Below are 22,287 nucleotides of genomic sequence, written 5' to 3'. Positions count from 1 at the left end.
TTCCTGCACGTGTCCACTTTGGTCCTCTCTATGGCACTCTGTGTGTAGCTCGCTCGCTCTCTCTCTCTCTCTCTGTGCTTTCTCCAGGTCTCTGTTCTTTACTCTCATGCTGTGGGTATCATCTCTCAGTTTATAGGTCTCTGCGTTTTCCCTCTCTCTCTGCTGACCCCTCCTCAGCCTCTGTCTCTGTTTGTTTCTATGTACAGTCGTTGTCCCACCTGCACACCCCCTTCATTCTCCAAGCTTAGAAGAAAACATCCAAACACTTCAGCATCAGCATCCCACATTTATTCTCCAGCAGCTGTGGCAGGGTGGGAGAGGCAGAGGATTGGGGGTGGGGAGAGTCCCCGAGAGTGGCAGGCACTGGGGTAGGGGTTGGGTTCCGAGCAGGACTGGAGAAGCCATGCAGTGGTGGGTTTAGGATGGGGAGTCTAGGACAAAAGCTGACTGAGAACAGCTGGGGAGAGAATCTTCCATACATCCCAGGAATCCCCAGAGTGTAGAAGAGGGGCACTGGAGCACAGAGGCACAGCTTCCCACTTACTCCAGAATGGAGTGGAGGTGAGTGGGGCCTCGAGGTGGGGGGGTTGTTCTGAAATCCCAGTCTGAAACAGCCCGCCCCGTGACGCTATTTCCCAGAAATAAGAAAGAAGAAGAAGAAGAAGAGGCGTAGATTCTACCAAGATGGAGTCTAGAACTCCTTGGAGTTGGGATGGTGTTGGTGGCTCTGTAACTTGGTGGAGCGCAATCCAGAACACTGAGGCAGGTCAGAATCTAGGGCTCAGCCCAGCAGAAATCTAGAACACGGTAAGACTCCAGAGATTGTATGCAGTTTAGAATGCCAGGAACGCTTGGGAGGGGCATCTGGAACCCGGTGCAGGGAGGGGGAGGGCAGAGGCCAGAACGTTGGGCAGCAAGATCTAGAATTGGAGAGGGGGTGGTGAAGTGGGGGACGCGTGGGGTAGGGGTAAGGCTGGCGCGGCGGAGGGAGCCATGGGGACACCTAGTGGCGGCAGGTGAGATTACATGACTGGCACAGGTGCTGGGCTGATGGGGCTGCGGGCATCCGGGTGCACGAAATCCGGGTTGACATAGGTGAAGCCTTGGAATTCGGTTTGGTCGATGCTGGCCAGAACTAGGCGGTCTGGGGGAGTCAACGCTGGCGCCGCCCGCGTGAAGAACTTGTCGAAGTTCTCGCCGCTGCGGCCACACTGTGGGAAACACCGGGAGGGAAACATGAAGTACTGGAGCTCATGGATGGATATTCCACCCTCTAGGGGCCAAGATTCTGTTCCCAGAAGGTGACTGACCGGGCGGGGTCTGAAAGGAGGCGCGATCTCTAATCGTTCCAGCCGTTCCCAGTCGATCCAGCGGAAAAAGCCATGAGCTCGGATGGTGGGTTCTCCATCTGGCCCCGAGCCCAGGCGCTTTGCTGGGTGCTTGGTTAGGAACTGCAGGAAACACAGAGAGAGACGGACAGACAGACAGAGTCCCGGACAGGGAGGCCCAGAGAACGACAGAGAGAGAGGAAGACAAGGAAGGAGGAACAGGGAGACAAGCATAGAGATCCAGAAAGAGCAGAATGGGGGGTGGGGTGGCGAGGGGGGGGGGAGATGGGACAGAGATGGGGGGAGGGAGTGGAAAGAAGAAAGGGAGAGAGGAAGAGGGGGAATGAATGAGATGGGGGAGACGGAACCCGGATCCAGAGACCCAGGGAGAGACAAAGAAAGAAGCCAAGTTAGGGTGTGAGGGTATGAGGGGCGGAGAAACCCAGAAAGAGAGGAAGGGAAATGGAAAGAATCCCAGATGGGGGATGGAGGGAGAGAGGGAGAGTGTCAGAGAGGGAGAAGGGGGGAGAGAGAGGAGATTGAAGACACAGAGAAAAGCGGGTATAGAGATCCAGAGAGAGGAGGAGACTCAGAGGGAGGACAGATACCCAGAGAAGGTAAGAGACGAGCAGGGGCAGGGGTGGGGGACACAGAGGCCCGGAAGGAGAAGAGGATGGAGACCCAGGAGACAAATGCCCAGAGAGAGGGAGGAAGACCCCATATGAGGGCGGAGACTCAGAGAAAGGGGAGACAGAGACCCAGGGAGAGGAGAACAAAGATGCAAACGGTGGACAGAGATTCCCGAAGGACACAGAAAAAAAGGTAGCAACACAGAAAGCCCCATGATATGTAGATGGAGGCAGAGGGGTGAGACAGAAGCCCAGAGAGAGATAGTCAGAGAGACATGGAGACGGGAGCTAGAAGCAGAAGTGTCCTAACATCTGTTGAACGGCTGCTGTAGGCTAGTCTTCCTCCTGCCTTAACTCCACAACCCCAGAGGAGGAGACGGAGGCTCCCAGAGTTTTGGTGACTTGCCCAACCGAGATCCCAAAGGAAGAAAAGTGGCAGGAGTTAGGTTCACCTGACCCAGCCAGTTCTGGAGAGGCAGGCCTTGGCCTTCCAGCACTTCCTGCCACGAGCTGGGGACAGGGCCTAGCACAGGAGGACAGGATAGAGGCCATCCTTGGACTACAGGTGGCAGCAGGGCAGTATGTTATTGTTCTAACAAAATCTCTGTATTATATAAATTTTTTCAGCAGACGGGAGTAAAGCAACTTGAGGAACGGAAGCCTTTTCCTAAGGTGCACATAGACAATGTGTGGGCAGCCCTGGACAGCAGCAGTGGGGCATGTGGCTTATGGGTCTGGAGAATCTAGGAGTTAGGTCTCTCACCCCCTTGCAGATGGCCACAGCTTCCCGGGAAAGCGACTTGGGGTAGGTGACAGTTTGTTCCATGATGGCCTGGAACAGTTCCTCCTCGTCCTCCCCATCAAAGGGGGGCTAAGGAAGTAGAGAGGATAGTCAGAGACTTAGCAAACTACCTGGCCGCACCTTCCACACCCTCACTGCCCACCATGAACACAGCCCGCGCCTGGGCCCCCAAATTCCTAGGGAAAAATTTGACCAAACCGCAAAAGCTGTATGTTTCTCACTTTCAGACTCTGTTGTTTTCTATCTCAGATGCTTCAGCTCTCTGCACCTCTCTGCTGTTCTGTCTCTCTCTGCTATGTAAACTGGCAGGGTATTAATTAGGCAATGTGTCATTTAAAAAGAAGAGAGAAAAAACTGCAGGAAGAGCTGTAAAAGCATTCTCCCGGTTGGATGAGTGGCCTCCAGTCTTCTGGGATTAGCAAAAGCAGTACCCAGGCAAAGATTCTTTTTTTTTTTTTGCGTTACGCGGGCCTCTCACTGTTGTGGCCTCTCCCGTTGCGGAGCACAGGCTCCGGACGCGCAGGCTCAGCGGCCATGGCTCACGGGCCCAGCCGCTCCGCGGCATGTGGGATCTTCCCGGACCAGGGCACGAACCCGTGTCCCCTGCATCGGCAGGCGGACTCTCAACCACTGCGCCACCAGGGAAGCCCCCAGGCAAAGATTCTTAATGTGAGGTCTAGGGAGTCTGTTTATACCATTGTGGGGGGCCATGAATTTGGATGGGAAAAAACATGCATCTTTATTGTTTAAAATCTAAAACTGAAATTCAACATTCATGGCAATTATAGGAAACAAACCCAAATAGTCGTAACTGTGACTTCATCACCAATGGAAATCACAGATATTTTCTTAGCACGTAAGAGTTGTAAATATCTCAAAAAATCAGTCATCTCTACTTCAAAATTACTGGTAGACCTTCCTATTTACTTCCTGTTCCTGTGAGATATTACCATTTAATTCATTAGTAGGATATCACATATAGGTCCATATTCTAATATGTTTAGACAACCGTACGCATTTAAGTTAAATTTATTTAGTTGGTTAAATTACTCAACTAAACCTTTAACATCTTGATAACCATATTTCAATATGATTGGCTTCTTTTGTAATGCTATTATCTTACTTCATGTGTTTAAAAACATTGTTCTGAGAAGGGGGTCCGTGACACAAGAAAGGTGAGGAACCCCTAGCCTGTGGGAAGACAATGCTTCAGAACCACGGAGAGCGCTCTCCTATCTGGCTGGCCTTCCCCACAGCTTAGCACGCCTTATTAGCCTGTAGACGGACATCCCTTCCTGACCTGCTCCTCCTGAGATAATGGCCACGTAACAGGTGGCACCCCATCCGTGTCGCCTTTAGTCAGACCAGCCTCTCCCCCACTTCCCTTACCTGCCCCGCCAACATCTCATACAGCAGGACCCCAAAGGACCACCAGTCGACAGACTTCCCATAGGGCTGGTAGGCAATGATCTAGCAGGGGAGGAAGGAAGGCAAGGGATTATGATTTGTGATTCCAGAAACCTAGGGCCCCCCTGGCTTCACCACCTGGGAACCCTACCCACTTTAAATGTTTTCAGCACAAACTTTTCCCATTCAGAACACTTTGGCTCCATCCTCTGGAAAATTTGGGAAACAAACTCTACCTACTTGGAACATTCCTTTGGTCCCAAATATAAAGACTATCTAAAGGCCAAGTCGCAAGTTCCACCCATCCAGAAAATCTAGGTAACTGGACTCTCTCCTTACAATATCAGGTGCATAGGGCAGAATTTCAGAGACCAGAGAGTCTTAAATCTGGACACATATCAGATTCTTCTAGGGGACTGTTTTTTGGGTTTTTAAAAAATAAAATTAATTAATTAATTTTGGCTGCGTTGGGTCTTCGTTGCTGCACGTGGGCTTTCTCTAGTTGTGACGAGCGGGAGCTCCTCTTCGTTGCGGTGCACGGGCTTCTCATTGTGGCGGCTTCTCTCGCTGTGCAGCACGGGCTCTAGGTGCACGGGCTTCAGTAGCTGTGGCAAGTGGGCTCAGTAGTTGTGGCTCACGGGCTCTAGAGCGCAGGCTCAGTAATTGTGGTGCATGGGCTTAGTTGCTCCACGGCATGAGGGATCTTCCCGGACCAGGGCTCGAACCCGTGTCCCCTGCATTAGCAGGCAGATTCTTTTTTTTTTGGCTGTGTTGGGTCTTCGTTGCTGCACACGAGCTTTCTCTATTTGCGGCGAGTGGGGACTACTCTTCCTTTTAGTACGCGGGCTTCTCATTGTGGTTGCCTCTCCCGTTGCAGAGCACGGGCTCTAAGGCATGTGGGCTTCAGTAGTTGTGGCACACGGGCTCTAGAGCGCAGTCTCAGTAGTTGTGGCGCACGGGCTTAGTTGCTCCGTGGCATGTGGGATCTTCCCGGACCAGGGCCTGAACCCTTGTCCCTGCATCAGCAGGCAGACTCTCAACCACTGCGCCAGCAGGGAAGCCCGGCAGGCGGATTCTTAACCGTTGCGCCACCAGGGAAGCCCTAGGGGACTGTTTAAAGAGAGATGTCCCCAGCCCTGAAGAATTCCAGCCACAATAGGCCAGAGTCAGAGGCAGGGAGATGTGTGTATTTTTCAAAATCTCCCCAGGTGATTCTGATTACCAGCTATGTTTTGAAACCACTGGCATTGGTTACTTGGGCACTATCATAGGATCGCCAGGCAAGATCAAGGAGGGCACCAGCAACCCCACCTCCTCCATCAAGTGAGAAGTCAGGACGTGCTCTCAGTCTACTTATATACAGTCCGATCATTAGCTTCACCCCCCCTAACAAAATCAGAGCATACTGTGCCCACTTGAAATATTCAGGGGACACCCTGCACATGCCTAATGTTCTAGGGGGATGGGGCCCACCCACTCAGAGTACACCGGAAATCATTTCCACCTCCTTAGAACAGTCCAGTAACAGGCCCCGTCCTCCTAGAAGCCCTAGAGCTGGTCCTGATCTTCTCGAACATTCACCCACAGGTCACCCCACTTTGCCTATTTAGAGACTCAGCTCCGCCCACTTACAACGCTCCGCACGAGCCTCTCTGCGCTGCTTGCTGTCGGAACACCCACGACTCAGGTAAAGACCACAGGGTCAAGTCCCCATACCCTGAATACCAGACGACCAGCCGCACCTACTCGGTGAATTTGGAGCGCACCCCAAGCGGCGGAGGTAGGATTACCTCGGGGGCTATGTAGTCTGGGGTCCCACAGAAGGTGCGAGTCATGGTCCCAGGGAAGACGTTCTCCTTACACATGCCAAAGTCAGTGATTTTGATGTGTCCTTCAGCATCCAGCATCACGTTGTCCAGTTTCAGGTCCCTGGGGATGGGAAGGGTACAGTTCAACGGGCTGGAGCCTTAAGTTCAAGTTCCTTCTCTTCTGGGGGTCTGATTCCCTCCCGTGAAAGGCCTGGGACTGCTCACCGATAGATGATGCCCTGATTGTGAAGGAAGAAGAGGCCGATGGCGATTTCTGCTGCGTAGAACCTGGAGGCGGAGGTGGGGAGTCAGAAGGCCCGAGACTGGAGCCCACTCCCTTCCACCTTCCCTCTACCCTCCTCTCTTGGCCAAGACTCACGCTGCGTGGGGCTCCTTAAACTTGCCCAGCTGCTGAATGTGGTACATCAAGTCGCCCCCAGTGACATACTCCATCACAAAATACAGGCGATCCTGGGGAGGAGTGGACGGGACTTAGAGGCAAGGACACGCCCACCAGGGGTTGGAAACATCCGTCCCTGCCCACTTGAGACAAAGGCTCTGGATCCACCCAATCAGACATCCAGAGCAACTGTCTGTGCCCACAGGGAGGCCCCGAAGATTCTCAGCCACTGCAGAATCTCCACACCCTCCCATCCCCTGTTACTCCGAACTGTCAGGTGTTCCAGTCCTCCATTCTCGGAATTTAAGACTGAGGCCCACCATTTGCTTGAAATCCCTGGGATACTGAAACCTCTTTCCATACCCACTCACATGCATATGCGATCATGGCCACCTGTTAGGAACCAAAGTTGTTCGGGCCTCACTAGCAAATGATAGTAATTTTTAATTTATTTTTTATTTTTTTGGCCGTGCCGTGCCACTTGCAGGATCTTGGCTCCCCGATCAGGGATTGAACCTGCGCCCCCTGCAGTGGAAGCATGGAGTCCTTCCTAACCACTGGACTGCCAGAGAATTCCCGATACAGTACTAATTTTTAAAAAACTCCAGGAAGGGGACTTCCCTGGTGGCACAGTGGTTAAGAATCAGCCTGCCAATGCAGGGGACACGGGTTCGAGCCCTGGTCCGGGAAGATCCCACATGCCGTGGAGCAACTAAACCTGTGTGCCACAACTGCTGAAGCCCGCGCACCTAGAGCCCATGCTCCACAACAAAAGCAGCCACCGCGATGAGAAGCCCGCGCACCGCAACGAAGAGTAGCCCCCCCTCGCGGCAACTAGAGAAAGCCCATGTGCAGCAATGAAGACCCAATGCAGCCAAAAATAAATAAATAAATGAATAAAAATTTAAACAAAACAAAACAAAACCTCCAGGAAGCTGGCTACGCCCACTCAGAGCTCTTGGAAGTAGAGTCACGCTCTCTCTAACCCCTGACAGTTCTGACTCGTCCCATTCCACAGACTTCGGGAAACACCCTGTTTCTGACAAGTCCTCAACTCAGAATCCAAGAGCGACAACCTCATCCCTCAGAGCCCACTTGTAGGCATGCTCACTTAGAAGACATTCTCCACGAATTCTTTTACTCCAGAAGCCCTTACTCAAAAGACACCCACTCAAGACCTAGGGGATTCAGGCCACTCCCACGCAGGATCCTAGCCTCGTGGCCACGCCCTCCAGGGCACCTGCATTCTGGCCACGCCCACTGAGGAGCTGGCCACACCCAATCAGAGTTCACAGGGTTCTCCCGCCTTGCCAAAAACTCAGAATCTCAAAGCAAATGCTTGATACCTCCAGCGGGGATGAGGCAGGGCTCCTGAGCCGGCCTCTGCCACCTCCTTTCTTACCGGGGTCTGGAAAGTGGAGTGAAGCTGGGTGAGAAAGTGGGGCCGGCCTCCGGGGCCTCGACCCCCCAGGGCTAACACGCGTTTCTCCACCAGGGTGCAGTCCACGTCGTCATCCTGGACAATCACGTCTTTCTTCAGGATCTTGATGGCATAGAGCTCATCGGAGCCCCTGCGCTCGGCCAGCATCACCTAGGGGCAGAGGCGGGAAAGGCCCAGTCCATCTTGGGAACCCAGAGGTGCGGGTCCCTACCCCTCCCTTTCAAGGACACAAACAAACGGAGTCCCAGGTCCTCCCTCTCCCTCTCAGGGGACCAGGTGCCCTGACTTTGCCAACTACTCCCTCAGAGAAAGTATCCACATCTTTATGCCTCTCCCCTCCAGGAACTCAAGAGGCCCCATCAAACTCTCTTTGGGGACTCAGTAGCCTAGCTCCCTCCCCCCTGCACTTCCTCTCTAAGAACCAAAAACCTGAGCCCCACCCCCAGACATTCTCCCCCTTCTCCCAGAGCCCCAGGAATCCAACCTTCCCAAAACTGCCTTTTCCTAGAACCATGAGGAAGCTGAAGTCAGAGATGTGCAGACGTCCAGGGCTTGCCCCGAAGAAACAGCGCTTGGAGTCGGTGGGACTAGGAGATGGGGAGGGGATGGGAGAGGAAGAAGGACCCATCCGCACCCTCTGTGAGAAAGGGGAGAGATCCGAAGCTAGTCAGGCCCCAGACGGGGATAAGGAGGTGCCCCTCAGAGAGACAGCACCCAAGAACGAAAGGGACGGGGAGAGATGGAAAGATGGAGAGAGAAAAAAAGTTGTCTCCACCCCCCTCTTTGGCTTAAGAACTTTCTCGGACTTCCCGTAGCCTGGAGGGTTTATGATTCAACTAGCACTCAGATAGCTTACTATATGCCATGGATCCTCCAGGAGACCCTTGTCACCCACCCCACCCCCCATTTTCGAGAAGATGGCACAGAGACATTAAGTAACTTGCCCGAAGTCACACAGCAGGTAAAAAACAGAGCCAGAAATCAAAGTCCATTAAAGTCAGAGACTGTGTCGCCCTCCTTTCTGTTTTTCTACCATCACCCAGCACATGACTTGGGTCTCAGCAGGAGTGTGTTGAGTGGATGAAGGTCTCAGGAGATGAGTGCTGAATGCACATCCTGTTGTTCTATGTTCAGAGCACACCCAGAATCTGAACACCATCATTGTCCCCCCGGGCGAAGCCACTGGCAACTCCCCTCTGGGCCTTCACAATAGCCTTCTACCTCCTTCCACCATCTGTTCTTGACACAGAGGCAGTTATCTTGTCCAAATGGAAATCATCTCAGGCCACCTCCAATGCCCTCCCATCTCACCTGGTTTAAAAGCCAAAATCCGTCCAATAAATGACGAGGCTACCCCCACCCCTTCTCTCTCTGACTCCATCTCCTACTTCTTCCCACCCTCATCCCTCATCCCTCCCTCTGCTCCAGCCTCACTGCTGGGCTGGGCCCACCTCAGGGCCTTTGCACGTGATCTTCCCTCCGCCTGGAAGGCTCTCCACTATCCTCACTGCTCGCTATTTCATCTCCTTTACGTCTTTGCCCAAAGGTCACTTTCTCAGTAAAGGGTTCTCTGCTTATTGCTATTAAAATCTCAAAAAACAGCACTCCCTATCCTCTTTAGCATTTATTTTTCTCCATAATCACACACCACCTTCTGACATAGGATCATTCACTCCTTTATTTTGTTGAATGCCTTCCTCCAAGTGTAAGCCCCATGAGGGCAGGAGGTTGTCTCTCTCTCTCTCTCTCTCTCTCTCTCTCTCTCTCTCTCGCTTGTTTTCTGCTCTATCCCCAGTGATTAGAACCATGCCTTGCACACAGAGGGCTCAACAAAATGTTTTTTGAAAGAATAAATGGGAGAGAGAGAGAGAACGAGTGCATTATTCCTTCCTTGGCCTGGAAATCTCGTCTTCCTGTCCTTTGCCTGGGGAATCCTGCACTTCCTGTCTACGAACTTTTCTCTGACTCCCCCAGGTCCTGACAGAGGCTTAGGACTCCCTAGTGCCTGAGGCCATCTCCATGATCAAACACATTCCTTCCCTATCTGTAACTTTCTCCTATATTGAAAGAGGAGCTCCCCAGGGAATGGCCTGATTCTACTCCCAGAATAGGGCTTGGTTTACATAAAACCTCAGGAAATAGGTGTTCAGCAAGTCAAAAAACCAATGGAGGAGAGAAAGGCACAGCGATAAATAGGCAGCAAAACTCAAGGAGCAATTCTGGTGTCACCTCCTTAGGGAAGTCCTCCCTAACCACCTCCACCCCAACCCCCTGGCCCCAGGCTGGGGTTAGTGCCTCCTCTATGCTTCTTTGTTCCCTGGGCTACCTCTAATTTAGCACATCATGCTGGAATCTGAGTATTTGTGACTGTGTCCCTACCTTGAGGAGTTGCCTGAGGGTCAGATTCGGCTCCGGAGAGCTAGGATTACTCAGCAAGCACAAGACCTGCCACCAAGTATGTGCTCAATCCATGTGTGTGGAAATGAAGACAGATATTGGAGGAGAGAGAGGTGGGGGGACAGATACAGACCACCAGGAAAGGAAACTGTCTCCATTCCAGGCCTCCAGCTCTGCTCACCTCATACAGTTCCAGGGGGTAGTTACAGGCCTGGGGGAGAAGAAAGCCAGAGTCAGAGCCCCCAGAGAGGGAGGAGTTTGCCCTAAAGCAGGGGATGGGGGTCCCCAGACCCCCAAGCCAGGGGGATGGACAGGAACTCTAATTCCCAGCAGTGCCCTAGAAGAGCAGAAAGAACTCCAGGGTTTTCTGGGAATTTTAGTCCCAGGGCCAGTGGGCAACGAGCGATGGAGTTTGGGAAAGGCCAGTTCTGAACTGTGGGTGACTGGGCTGGGCTCCTGGCGGGGAAGCCGGGGTCTGGGTACCTCAAACTTCTGGAGGAGGCTGCAGTTGTCAGCATCAGCCACGGGCACATTGTAATATTCGCCCTCCTCCTGGTTCAGTAACTTGTACCTGACATACAGACGGAGACCAGAGCGGGGCAGGAGTAGGGAGACGGACGGGGAGGGGGGGCACCCGCGGGAGGGGCAGAGACATCAGAAGGGGGGAAGAGACAGAGAGACAGAGAAGGAGAGAAAGAGTGAGATAAGGAGAGAGGGGCGGGGGGGAAGAGAGAAAGAAGCACAGGGAGGTGGAAAAGATAGTGCCCTAGAGGAGAGAGACCACCCACGGAAGTCGACGCAGATGCCGGGGCCCCGCCCCCAGCCCCGCCCGGCCCCGCCCCCGCCCCGCCCTCACCAGCCGTCCACGGGAACCTTGAGCAGCTCCGAGACGCCAAAGGACATGGCACCCATGAAGTCGTTGCGGGAAGTCCGGTCCCAGTCCCACACCTCCACGCTGAGCCGGCGCTCCACGTCCCCCGGCTTCAGGTTGCTGCGGGAAGGGAGTGGCAGGGTGAGGGGCCCAGCTCTTGGCTGCCCACCTTTCCGCCCTGGGGAAGAGCAGGCAAACCCGGTGAGCTGGGGCCTGTTTCCTGCTCCGTGAAGTGTTTTGCCCCCCCGCCCCAGGTCCTGCGGAAGAGCGTCTCTCTCCCTGTCTGGGCCCTAAGTAAACCTAGACGGCGCTCTCAGTCTCCCTCCCTCCCTGGCTCTTCCCCGTCTCTGTCTCCTGGCCTTTCTCTCCAGGCCTCTCCTTTTCGCGGGGCCCCTCTCCTCCCTCCAGATCTGTCCGTCTGTCTTTCTGTTACTTGCCTTCTCTTTCCCTCCCTGCCACCCACCCATCGCCATTCCTTCTGTGTCTCTTTGGGTTTATGTCTCTTCTTCTGAGTCGCAGGGTCTGCCTACCTCTCTCTCGGATCCCTGTCTCAATCTAAAGTGGTGAGCTTTGATGGAGATGAAACACACAGATGTCTGTCTCTTGCCTTCTGTGTCTCCGTCCCTCTCCCTCAACCACGTCATTTTCTTCCCCCACCACCTTCTTCTGCCCTTTTTGGGATTCCCCCAATCCTAACACCTGCTCTCCGGGGTGTTCTGGGCCACCAGGACCCTCAGATCATTCTCTATCAGTCATTACAGCCTCCCCTGCACCCGAGGCTCACAACACAAAGGTCTCGTTCCACACAGGGTTTAGCGTGGCTTTCACCGTCCGGGTCTTCTGTTTTGTCAAATTCCGAGGATCTGGGATGAGCTTCAGTTTCACATAGGGATCAGACAGACCATTGGGGTCCATTGGGATGAGGTTACGGGCCTCGCCAACTGAGCCGGGAGGGGAAGGAGGGTAGATGGGGTTAGAGATCCAGGAAGAAGCCCCCGAGCCTTCCCCCAGCCAGCAATCAAGAATTCCAGTCTCTCAGCATCCTCTCTCAAGACCCAGGTGTTTTTGATCTTTCACTTCTCCAGTGCCCAGAAGACAGGGCATGAAGCCCTTTCCCCAGCCAGTTACCCAGAAATCAAACCCAAAGCCCCTGGCTCCATCAGGACCCAGGAGTCGGGACCCTGGCCATATCACCACTAGTAAACCCGAACCTCCTTCGGAACCAGCTCTTCTCTCATTCCCCACCCCCCACCCCTCCACCCCCAGGACCTTGATGCCCAGAACAGCCATTAAGAGGCGCTGAAAGTCGCCAGAGGCTTGGCTGGAGAAGGGGCCTCGAGCTAGAAGGAGCGCGGCCGAGTGGTGTTCAGCTTTTGCAGGTGGGGTCAGGAGTGTGGGTGCGACCTTCGCGAGGGGCGCGGCCTTTCTGAGTCAGGGGGAGGGGCGGGGTGGGCAGCTCAGGGGAATTCAATCGGTCCCTCACGCTCCCGTAAAGGGGCAGGGCCAGGCGAGGGGGCGGGGTCTCACCCGTGATGTGGATCTCATCCGAAGTGGGAGCCCTGATTTCCAGCTGCAGGCGGCCGCGGCGCTCCGTGTGGTCCACACCGCACAGAGAGGGCACGCTGCGCACACAGCGCCGGTGCACGTTCATCTCGCAGCCTGGGGGGACAGAACTGAGGGTAGCACTTCAGGTCCCGCCCTTAACCCCTGACTCCATTCCCCAGCATTTACCGGAAACCCAGACACTGCACTTTTGCAGGGGCCCCGGAAGCGCCAAGTTCTGGCGGGCGCAGTAAGCGTAGACTCACAGGAGCACTTCATGCCCTGGTGCACCAGCCCGTAAAGGAGGGAGCCACAGTGGTCGCAGAAGGTGGGGCTGCTGTAGCTGTGCAGACGGAACTTGTGCTTGTTCCGGGGATCCTGGGGGCAGGGAGGAGCCGGTCAGAAGGGGTCTGCAGGGCGTCCTAAAAGAACAGCCCCCTGAACTCTTTCTCTTCCGCCCTGCTGTCCCAGTCTTCCTGCGGCTCCACCTCACTCATTCACTCTACAATATTTATTGAGCACATCCTGTGTGCCAGGCACGGTTCCTGGTGCCGGGACCCAGCCCTGAGCAAAACAAAGGAAAACTCCTGTCCACGTGGACTTTACTTTCTAATGGAGGGAGAGAGAAAATAAACACGATATGTAAAATATATAGTATTACAGATGGTAATAGGTGCTCTGGACAAAAATGAAGTAGGGAAGGGGATTGTGAAATAGAGTGATCAGCGAAGGTTTCACTAACAAGGTGGCATTTGGGAAGAACCTGAAGGAAGTGTAGGCTTCCAAAGTCCCATAGTCCCTAATCCCCAAGCTTCCACAAGCTGTTCTCCAAGGACTTGTGGGCCACCATGAACCTCAGATCATTCACTGTCAGCCTCTGTCAATGTCTACCAGCTGATGATCTGCCTACTCTGAGCCCCGTGTGGGATGGAGCATATGACCTCTCAGTTTTAGGGACCCAGGCGTCCTAAATGAAACATTAAGTGTAAACAACAGAGCAGTGTCTGGCATGTTAGATGTGCTCCGTAGTGTTACCACTGTCATTACTGCCATGGTTATTATTAGTGATTTTATTGCAGCCCCCACATACCCTTGGGTTTAATCAAGAGCTGGGCCACTTCCCAGCTGCGTGATTTCAGACAAGTGCCCAATTTTGAGCCTCAGCGCCCTCCTCTGCCCAGTGGAAATAAACAATGTATATCTTGAAGAGATGCTAAATGTCGAGTCCAATTAAGCATGAATTTAAGACACCAGTAAAAGCATTCCTCCTTCCACCCTCAGCAATGTCTGAGTGTTAAATAATCTGATATTTGCCTTTTTCTAAGAATGCATTGCAAGAGTTATCCCTTGGGTGAAAATTCAGGACATTCTTGGGCTTTTACTTATTTTACAGTTTAGTGGGGATTCTATTTTGAATTATACTTGGACGGAGGGAGGGTGTTGGCAGTTGCATGTGCTGGACCTCTAAAGATCTTCAGCTGACCCTAGCTCAAAGTGTTCCTGCCGCATGAAATGAGATGCTGTGGGTGAAAATTCCCAGCAGGGCACCTGACATAGAAGCTGTTGCAATTATTCTCAAGGTGAAAGTAGCTATTAAAAAGGAGACAGTACTGGGGCTCCAGTTCGAAAGATTAGGGTCCAGATTTTTGACTCTGCCGACCACCCAGCTGTGTGGCCTCCCGCCACACCACCCTTTTTAGAGACTCAGGTTTCCTCCCCATAAAATGGGGCCGTGAGCCCTCCCTGAAAGGGTTCTTGTGAAGATTGAATGAAATCATGCTTGTCAAGCCCTGAGCATTTCTTAAGCCTTTGATCTGTGTCGCTGACAACAAGATTAAAAGCTTAGTGCGTCACAAAGAAAAAGAAAGCCAGAGCGATATAGAGGAAAGACCTTGTCCTCTGTTTCCTCATCAGTAATAGCAATCATTTTACAATGATAATAATTAATACTTTGTGTCTGGCTATGTACCCGGTGCTGTCCCAAGTATTTGACTCATTTAGTCCTTAAAACAGTCCTATAAGATGAGGGCATGGTTACCATCCCCATTTTATATACAAGGAACTCCAGAGGTGCAGAGAGGTAAATAAACTTTTGGAAGGTCACAGAACCAATACGCGGTGGAGGTGGGATTCAAGCCCAGGTGTCCTGGCCCAGGAGCCTCGGTCAGATGAGGACAGGAACAACACCTAACCTTATAAGCTGTTAAGCAGACTCAGTCCTATACTATATACAAGATACCTGATGAGTGCACGCAATGAGCCCTGGATGAATCAGATGTAGTGTTTGTTGGTGGTGGAGGCAGGCAGGCGAGGCAGCCAATCATAACATGTATAGGTGCTGGTAGACAGTGGTGCTCCATATGTGTTCTCAGAAGTCACATCCTCTATGTAAACTTCAGTTTTCTTGACCTGACAAGCTGGCAAAATGCCTCATGGACTTCCGTGGTGCTCTCTCTCCCTCTCTCTCATTCTGCCTCTTTCTCCATCTGCTAACCATAAAACCATTTCCAGCCCTGTGTCAGACCCTGGGCTCTTATCCTGCCTGACTTCCCTGAAAACAAGCCTGGGCGCGGTGGGGGTGGGGGGGTGGGGGACTTCCCGGGCTTCCCTGGTGGTGCAGTGGTTAAGAATCCACCTGCCAGTTCAGGGGACACGGGTTCGAGCCCTGGTCCGGGAAGATCCCACATGCCGCGGAGCAACTAAGTCTGTGGGCCACGACTACTGAGCCTGTGCTCTAGAGCCCGCGAGCCACAGCTACTGAGCCCACGTGCCACAACTACTGAAGCCCGCAGGCCTAGAGCCCGTACTCCACAAGAAGAGAAGCCACCGTAATGAGAAGCACTTGCACTGCAACGAAGAGTAGCCCCCGCTCACTGCAACTAGAGAAAGCCTGCACACAATGAAGACCCAATGCAGCCAAAAATAAATAAATTGATTAAATAAATTAAAAATAAACAAGACTGGGGGCATCTAGACTCGTGCTGTCCCACATGGTAGCCCTAACCACAGGTGGCTATTTAACTGGAAATCAGTGGATAAACAAGTTCCTAATGTATAGCAAAGGGAACTATATTCAATATCCTGTGATAAACCATAACGGAAAAGAATATTAAAAAAGAATGTATAGGGCTTCCCTGGTGGCGCAGTGGTTGAGAGTCCGCCTGCCGATGCAGGGGACGCGGGTTCGTACCCCGGTCCGGGAGGATCCCACATGCCGCAGAGCGGCTGGGCCCGTGAACCATGGCCGCTGAGCCTGCGCATCCGGAGCCTGTGCTCCGCAATGGGAGAGGCCACAACAGTGAGAGGCCCGCGTACCGCAAAAAAAAAAAAAAAAAAAAAAGAATGTATATATGTGTATAACTGAGTTACTTAGCTGTACAGCAAGAGATTGGCATAACATTGTAAATCGACTATACTTCAATAAAAACATAAATTGAAATCAATTCAAATTAAATGGGATTTAAATTTCTGTCCCTCGGCAGTTAGCTGTGGTGGCTGGCAGCTGGATGGCGAAGATACAGAACGCTTCCATCATTGCAGAAAGTTCTATTGGTCAACAGTGCACGGTGAGCCTCATTATACAGAGGGGGAAACTGAGGCTCAGAGAGAAGAGCCCCACAGCCAGAAAGAAAGTGAAGGAGGGATCAGGGGTAGGCAGGCAAGGTGGACAGTTCTTGTAAGCCCCTGATGTTGGGGGGTTGGGGGAGGGAGAGAACGGTTGTGTGTATCTGTGTGAGCGCACCTGGGGGATCTGCACATGCACGTGTGTGTGCATACACGGGGGTCTAATATGCATATATATATATATATGTGTGTGTGTGTGTACACAGGGGTCTGTTTATGCATATGTGTGTGTGTGTGTGTGCGTGCACACGGGCAGGGTGTCTGAAAATGCACATGTATGTGCATGTGTATGACAGGATCTCTCTGGGCTTCCCTCTCTCAGCACCTCCTAAGCAGTTATCCTTATCTACCATTTTCTAGTCTAGTTTCCCGTTCTGGGTATCTACCGCCCTGTCTCTCTGAGTTCCTCTGTCTCTGTCTCTCCCAGTCTCTCTGGGTCCCCTTTTCCTTCCTCCTGTGTCACTGCCTCCGTTCCATTGCTCTCACTCTCTCTGCCCCAACCTCTCTGTCCGGGTCTCTGTTTTTTTCTGCACCTCTGGGTTCTCTCTCTGTCTCATCTCAGGATCTCGGTGCTTGCATCGATTTCTCTCTCTGTCCCTCTGTCTGTCTCTCTGTCCCTCAGCTCTCTATTTTTTAAATCTCTTGACTCCTGGATCACAGCTCACATCCACGCTGAGGTCCCCTCACCCCGCCTCCTCTTTGTCCCCCGCCTGGGTCCCCAGCCTGTCTTGGTCCCCTCTCATTCCCCCTTTCCAGGCCAAGGGCAGGGAATCTGGGCCAGACTAGCTCTCCCTATCTCTCCAGCCCCCCTCCCCTCCCAGCCTTAAAAATAGCAGGAGAAATTGGGACGGACGCCGAGGGGGTGAGGGCGGGGGCACAGCCCGAGGAGGAAGAACCAGGTGTCTGGGCACTCACGTCTGTCTGGGGGCCCTTCCCAGCGCCTGGACACTCGAAGGTCACAAATTCGTGGCATCGTCGATGAACCACAAAGCTGCAGACTGAAGGTGAGAATCATAGAGACACAGAGACAGAGAGAGACCCCAATGGACAGAAAATCAGAAACAGAGGAGACCCAGACAGAAAGAAAACCAGGAGAGGATGATCCCCATAGAGTTCAATACAGAGAAAATCAAAGAGACCTTGACATGCAGAGAGACAGAGACAGAGACACTGGGAGACAGAAATTCAAAACGTGGACCCAAAGAAAGCAACAGAGATGCAGAGAATCACAAAAACCGAGAAAGCACAGAGAGCCCAATGCATACCCACAGCCAAAGGGAGACAGAGACACAGAGATAGAGAGACAGAGAGAGAGACAAAGACAGAGAGACAACGAGAGAGGAAGACAGAGAAAGACAGAAAGAGATGGAGACAGAGAGAGAAAACAGGATCCCATTGACACAGACCCACAGACAGCGATAAGAAAGCCAGGAGAGAGGCAGGCCAACTAGAAGAGAGGAAACACAGGGAGAGATCCTCCAACAGAACAGAGAGCGTCAACTTGGGCAGAAGTGAGTCTGGGGGCGCCGCTGCCGGCCCGCCCCCCTCCCTGACTCACTCGGATCTCAGCAGTAGCAGCTGGTGCTTTAGGACTCGGCTCCCTCTCCCGGCCCCCATAACTGCCGGCCCCACCCGGCCCCCATCCGCCCATCGGTGACCCCACCCGGCCGGCCCCTGCCTAGGACGGTGGTGTTGTCATGGCAACGGCAGCCTGGGGGGGGCTCTGACTTTGCATCTCCAGCCCCCCCTCCCTTCAGCTCCCCTTTTCCAAATCTCACTGTTCCCATGGCAACAGATTCTCCAAATATCTGTCCCCACCTGGAGCCGGCCGAGGGAGGGGCCCCCAGCACCACCTCCGCGTTGGCCCCGCCGTCAGAGCACCCTCCCCACTGCAGGTTGTGTCTCTGCCACACCCCCCCGCCCCGGGCTCCCCCGCGCCTCTCTGGGGACCAGAGAACACGTGTGTCAAGCAGCCTAGGCTGTGGGGCCCCAGCCTCCACCCTCCTGAGGGTCCTGGTAGTCCAGGTCCCCAGCTCTTACCTTGACACTGCAGGCCCTGTTTTCCAATCCCCCTGTAAGAGTCAAGGATCTGAGGTCAGTGCAGAAAAGAGAGGTCCAGACCTCTCACCTCTGCCAGTCATAGGAGGCCTGAGTCCTCCCATCCTCCTCCTGCAGGACCCAGGAGTCTGAGCCCCAGCTGCCTCTCCTTTCCAGAACCTAGAAATTCTGGCTCCCCAGACTCTCTTCTCTCAGACCCAGGAGCCCAGGCCCCCAGCCCCTTCCTTCAGATCCAGAAGTCCAGGGCCCCAGCCCCTCCTCTCTCTGACCCAGGAATCCAGGCCCAGGCCCCTAGACCCCTCCTACCCTAGGGCCAGGAGCCAGGGCTGCAGCCCCCTCTTTCCTTATCATTGTGGGGTCTGGTGCGTCAGGGGTCTTTAGCCCTAGTCTCCTTATCCCTCAGGGCCCCAGCCCCCTTCCCTCACCATATGAAGTCAGTGCAGTGGCTGCAGAAGGTTGGCTGCTTGAAGAAGCGAGCGGTGAACTTGTGGCTCTTGACTTCGTGGACCACCTTCTGCCTCAGAGCCCCCTTTCTGCAAAACAGGGGCCGGGGTCCCCCCTCTGAATCGCCTCCGCCGGGGCCCAGGCCTGCCATGGCCCCAGGAACGTAGCAGGGACCAGGATCCTGCCTTTCTCGGGAAACAGGTGGAAAGGCAAGGAGCCGAAGGCTCGGAAGAGCAAAAGAGCCGGCGGGAGATTCCGAGGTGGGAAGGAGAGGGGCGAGGCACCTCCGGGAGCGGAGCGCGCAGGACAGGGAGCGGCACCCCGGGGCGCGCCGGCTCCGCCAGGGGGAGCGGGCGAGTGGGGCGGAGAGCCGAGGGCAAGGGCGCGGAGGAGCCGGAGGCACGGGCGGCGGCGGTGGTGGGAGCTCCAGCTCAGGCACCTGCTGAAATGTGGGAGCCCCGGGTGGGGGGAGGCGTTGCCATGACGACCGAGAGGCGGGGTTTCGGCTTAAAGGCGTCCCCCTCCTTGAGACCTGGGACAAATGCCCTCCCCTCCAACACACACACACGTGCGCACACCCACGCCGGGGGCTGGCTGAAGGGAGGGGGCATCCTCCGAGCCGTGCCCTGCCCCCTCTCCAATCTGTTGCCCGGCTCCGTCTTCCTCCCCGACTAGGGTGCCTCGGTGAGTCCTGTTAGGCCACTGCAGCTCCTCTCCGATCTCTGTGTCTGATTGTGTCACTGTTTCATTGCACAAACTTTGTATTAGTGCTGGGGTCCAATGGTGAGCAGGGAGGCTTGGTGTCTCACTTTTTCTGATGCCACCCGAGTCTTGATTTCTCTCTCTAGGCTTCTGTGAATTTGTATTTCTAGGTCTCCCTCTGAGAGTGTCCATTTCCCGGGGCCTCTGTTCCTTTCCCTAGTCCTGGCGCTCTCTCTGTCTCTCTGGGTGGGTCTGGGTTCCTTTCCTTATCTCTGAGAATTTCTGGGTTTTTTGGGGTTTTTTTTGCGGTACGCAGGCCTCTCACTGTTGTGGCCTCTCCCGTTGCGGAGCACAGGCTCCGGACGCGCAGGCTCAGCGGCCATGGTTCAGGGGCCCAGCTGCTCTGCGGCTTGTGGGATCCTCCCGGACCGAGGCACGAACCTGTGTCCCCTGCATCGGCAGGCGGACTCTCAACCACTGCGCCACCAGGGAAGCCCGAGAATTTCTGTTTTTATTTTCCTGTTTTCTTCGCTGTGTATCTCCATTTATGTCTGTCACTCATCCTGTGACCCCCTCTGGGTCCTGGTGTGTGTCTCTCTCTCACTCCATGTCCGTCTCACTGTGAATCGGTCTCCCTGTGTCTCTCCCCATCTCATAAATTCTTGCATTTCTGTCTCCCTGAATCTCTTCCTCTCCCTGTCTCTTTGTCTCTCTGGCTCTGTGGATCTCTGTCTCTCCCTCCCTCCGTCTCTTTCTCTCTGAGAGTCAATCTCTGTCTCTCTCCCTGTCTCATTTCCATGTCCTCTTCTATTTCTCTCGATTTCTCTCCCCTCCTCCCCGTGTCCGTGTCTTTGCAGATGCTTCTGTCTCTGTCTCTCTCCCTTCCCGTGTCTCTACGAATCTCGCTCTCCGTTCGTGCGTGCCTCTTCCTCCTTCTGTATCTCTCTGTGCCTGTCGCTCTCTCTGACCCACTCTCTGGCTCTGTCAATCGCTGGGGGTCTCTCTCGGAATGTTTAAGTTGCTCCCTCTCCCTCTCCTTCTCCCCTCTCCAACTCTATCTTTGTCCCTTCCTCACCCACTCTATTTATCTCTCTGGCTCTGTGAATCCCTCTCGTCTCTGGGGTTCTCTCTCTCCCTCCACGTCTCTCAGTGATTCAATCTCTTTCCCCCGCTGGCTCTGGAATACTCTGTGCATCTCTGTTGCACAGAGATGGGAGGGTCTCTCCGAACGTTGGCCCGGTGAGGTCTCCTCCTGTCTCTCCCCTCCGTCGCCCCACCTGAGTCTCTGCCTCTCTCTGGTTGCGCTCCGTCCCTCCCCCAGCTCCCGAGCGCTTCCTAGTCCCGGCTCCACAGGTAGACCCGCTCTGTTGCCAAGGACAACCACGGCCCGCCCGGGGCTGCGGGGCGCAATGTGTTCTGGGACTTGTAGTCTGGGCCTGCGGATCAGCTGTTCTCGCAGCGCGACCGAGAACTTTCTCTCCCGGCATGCCCCGCGAAGCGGGATGGCCCGCTGAGGCGGAGCCTGGGGACTCGGACCGGCCGCCACATCCACTCTGCGACTTTTGGGGGTCGGGGTCCAGCTTCTGGAAGCCGAAGGGGAGATAAGAGAATCCGAGTACTTTCCTAAACCCCAAAACATGGGGTCCACTGGCTTTCCAGCCACCTCCAGGCGTCCGCCGTACCCCAGGAGAGAGGATAGGGGGCGGGAGTGGCCCCGAAAACTGACCTAGGAATCCCACGGCGCTCTATTCTAGTTCAGCTTGGGTTCTTTCCCGCATCACCAGCATATCACCCCAAGGTTCTACAGCTGTTCTGTCTGGTGCCTTCTAGAAGGGATTTAAGCGTGGGATGGGGGAGGGGTGGGGGTGCGAGACGCCCTTCGACAAGGTAGGGATTGGTGTAGGTCAGAATTCTGGGATGGACACTGCAGACATCGAAAGGAAGATTTTCCTCACTAAAAAGATGTGCGCCTGCTCTAGTTAACCCTTCCCCCTCTTCCAGCGGGACCCTTACCTCCCTTGCAATATATCTTGCCAATTGCTTTTGCGGGTGTAGATGCAGAAAGTGGGTTGCATGATCCTTGATTTTTCCCAGAGTCATGTGTTTATGTAGTTGTCATTGTCTTGGAGAAACCGATAAGATGACCTGTGGGACAGAGATTCATGGCAGGAGTAATTCATTTGATCTTCATCGAAGTGTTCTATTGACCACGTGTGTCAGGGAGCTTAGAACTAAGGGTAAAATGGAGCTGAGAGTGGGAATATAGGCAGGGTCAGATCCCAAAGGCCTTGACTGAGGGGCTTTGGTATTACCTATAGGCAATGTGGAGTGGGATATGGAAGGATTTGAGCAGAGGGGGACAGGATCAGATCTGAATGTTGGAAAGCATCCCTCTGGGGCCAGGGTGGGCTGGAGGTAGGATGCTCCAAGGACGAGGCTGGGACAATAGCTCAGGTGAAACGAAAGGAACCTGGAGGAGGGGAGAGATATAAATAGGATTTAGGAGGAAAAATACAGTTTTTGATGACTGAGAGGGCAGATGGTAAGAAGTGGTGACTGGGTTCTCGCCGTGAGAAATGGGAACCTGAAAGCATTGATTTTGGAGGCAAGATGCTGCACTCAGAATGGGACACGGTATTTCTGAGGTGCTCGTGGGACTCCAAGGAGGGAAAAATCTTGTTCATTTCTATCCTAACTAGCTCTCCTCATTTGAGAGAGAGTAATGTGTAAGATCCAGACTCAGTTTTTTTTCTGATGGGGCCAAAGTTGTCTTGACCCCAGCCCCTTTCTCCGACCAGACCCATCAACCTGGGCCTTGCCCTCTCTCTTGGAGC

General features: G+C 53.9%; 1 protein-coding gene across 2 annotated transcripts; it reads right to left on the bottom strand.

Moving 5' to 3' along the window:
• Window positions 1–1,022: 1,022 nt before the first annotated feature.
• Window positions 1,023–18,902, bottom strand: PRKCG (protein kinase C gamma; the record flags this gene model as incomplete). Of its 2 annotated transcripts, XM_079723627.1 has the most annotated exons (18): window positions 1,023–1,211; window positions 1,311–1,451; window positions 2,721–2,828; window positions 4,149–4,229; window positions 5,957–6,095; window positions 6,200–6,262; window positions 6,354–6,445; window positions 7,777–7,965; window positions 8,300–8,452; window positions 10,394–10,423; window positions 10,696–10,783; window positions 11,069–11,203; window positions 11,868–12,024; window positions 12,611–12,742; window positions 12,892–13,003; window positions 17,165–17,247; window positions 18,290–18,321; window positions 18,733–18,902. In XM_079723627.1, the coding sequence occupies 18 exons, from the start codon at window positions 18,900–18,902 to the stop codon at window positions 1,023–1,025; spliced, it is 2,094 nt and encodes a 697-aa protein (XP_079579753.1). The 2 variants fall into 2 exon arrangements, with proteins under 2 accessions (XP_079579753.1, XP_079579754.1); XM_079723628.1 differs by lacking the exon at window positions 8,300–8,452.
• Between the last annotated feature and the right edge of the window lie 3,385 nt (window positions 18,903–22,287).

This window comes from Hyperoodon ampullatus (genome assembly GCF_949752795.1).
Source record: "Hyperoodon ampullatus genome assembly, chromosome: 18".
NCBI lineage: Eukaryota > Metazoa > Chordata > Mammalia > Artiodactyla > Ziphiidae > Hyperoodon > Hyperoodon ampullatus.
The sequence above is the reverse complement of the archived record's forward strand: the minus strand, read 5'-3'. Positions and strand labels throughout refer to the sequence as shown.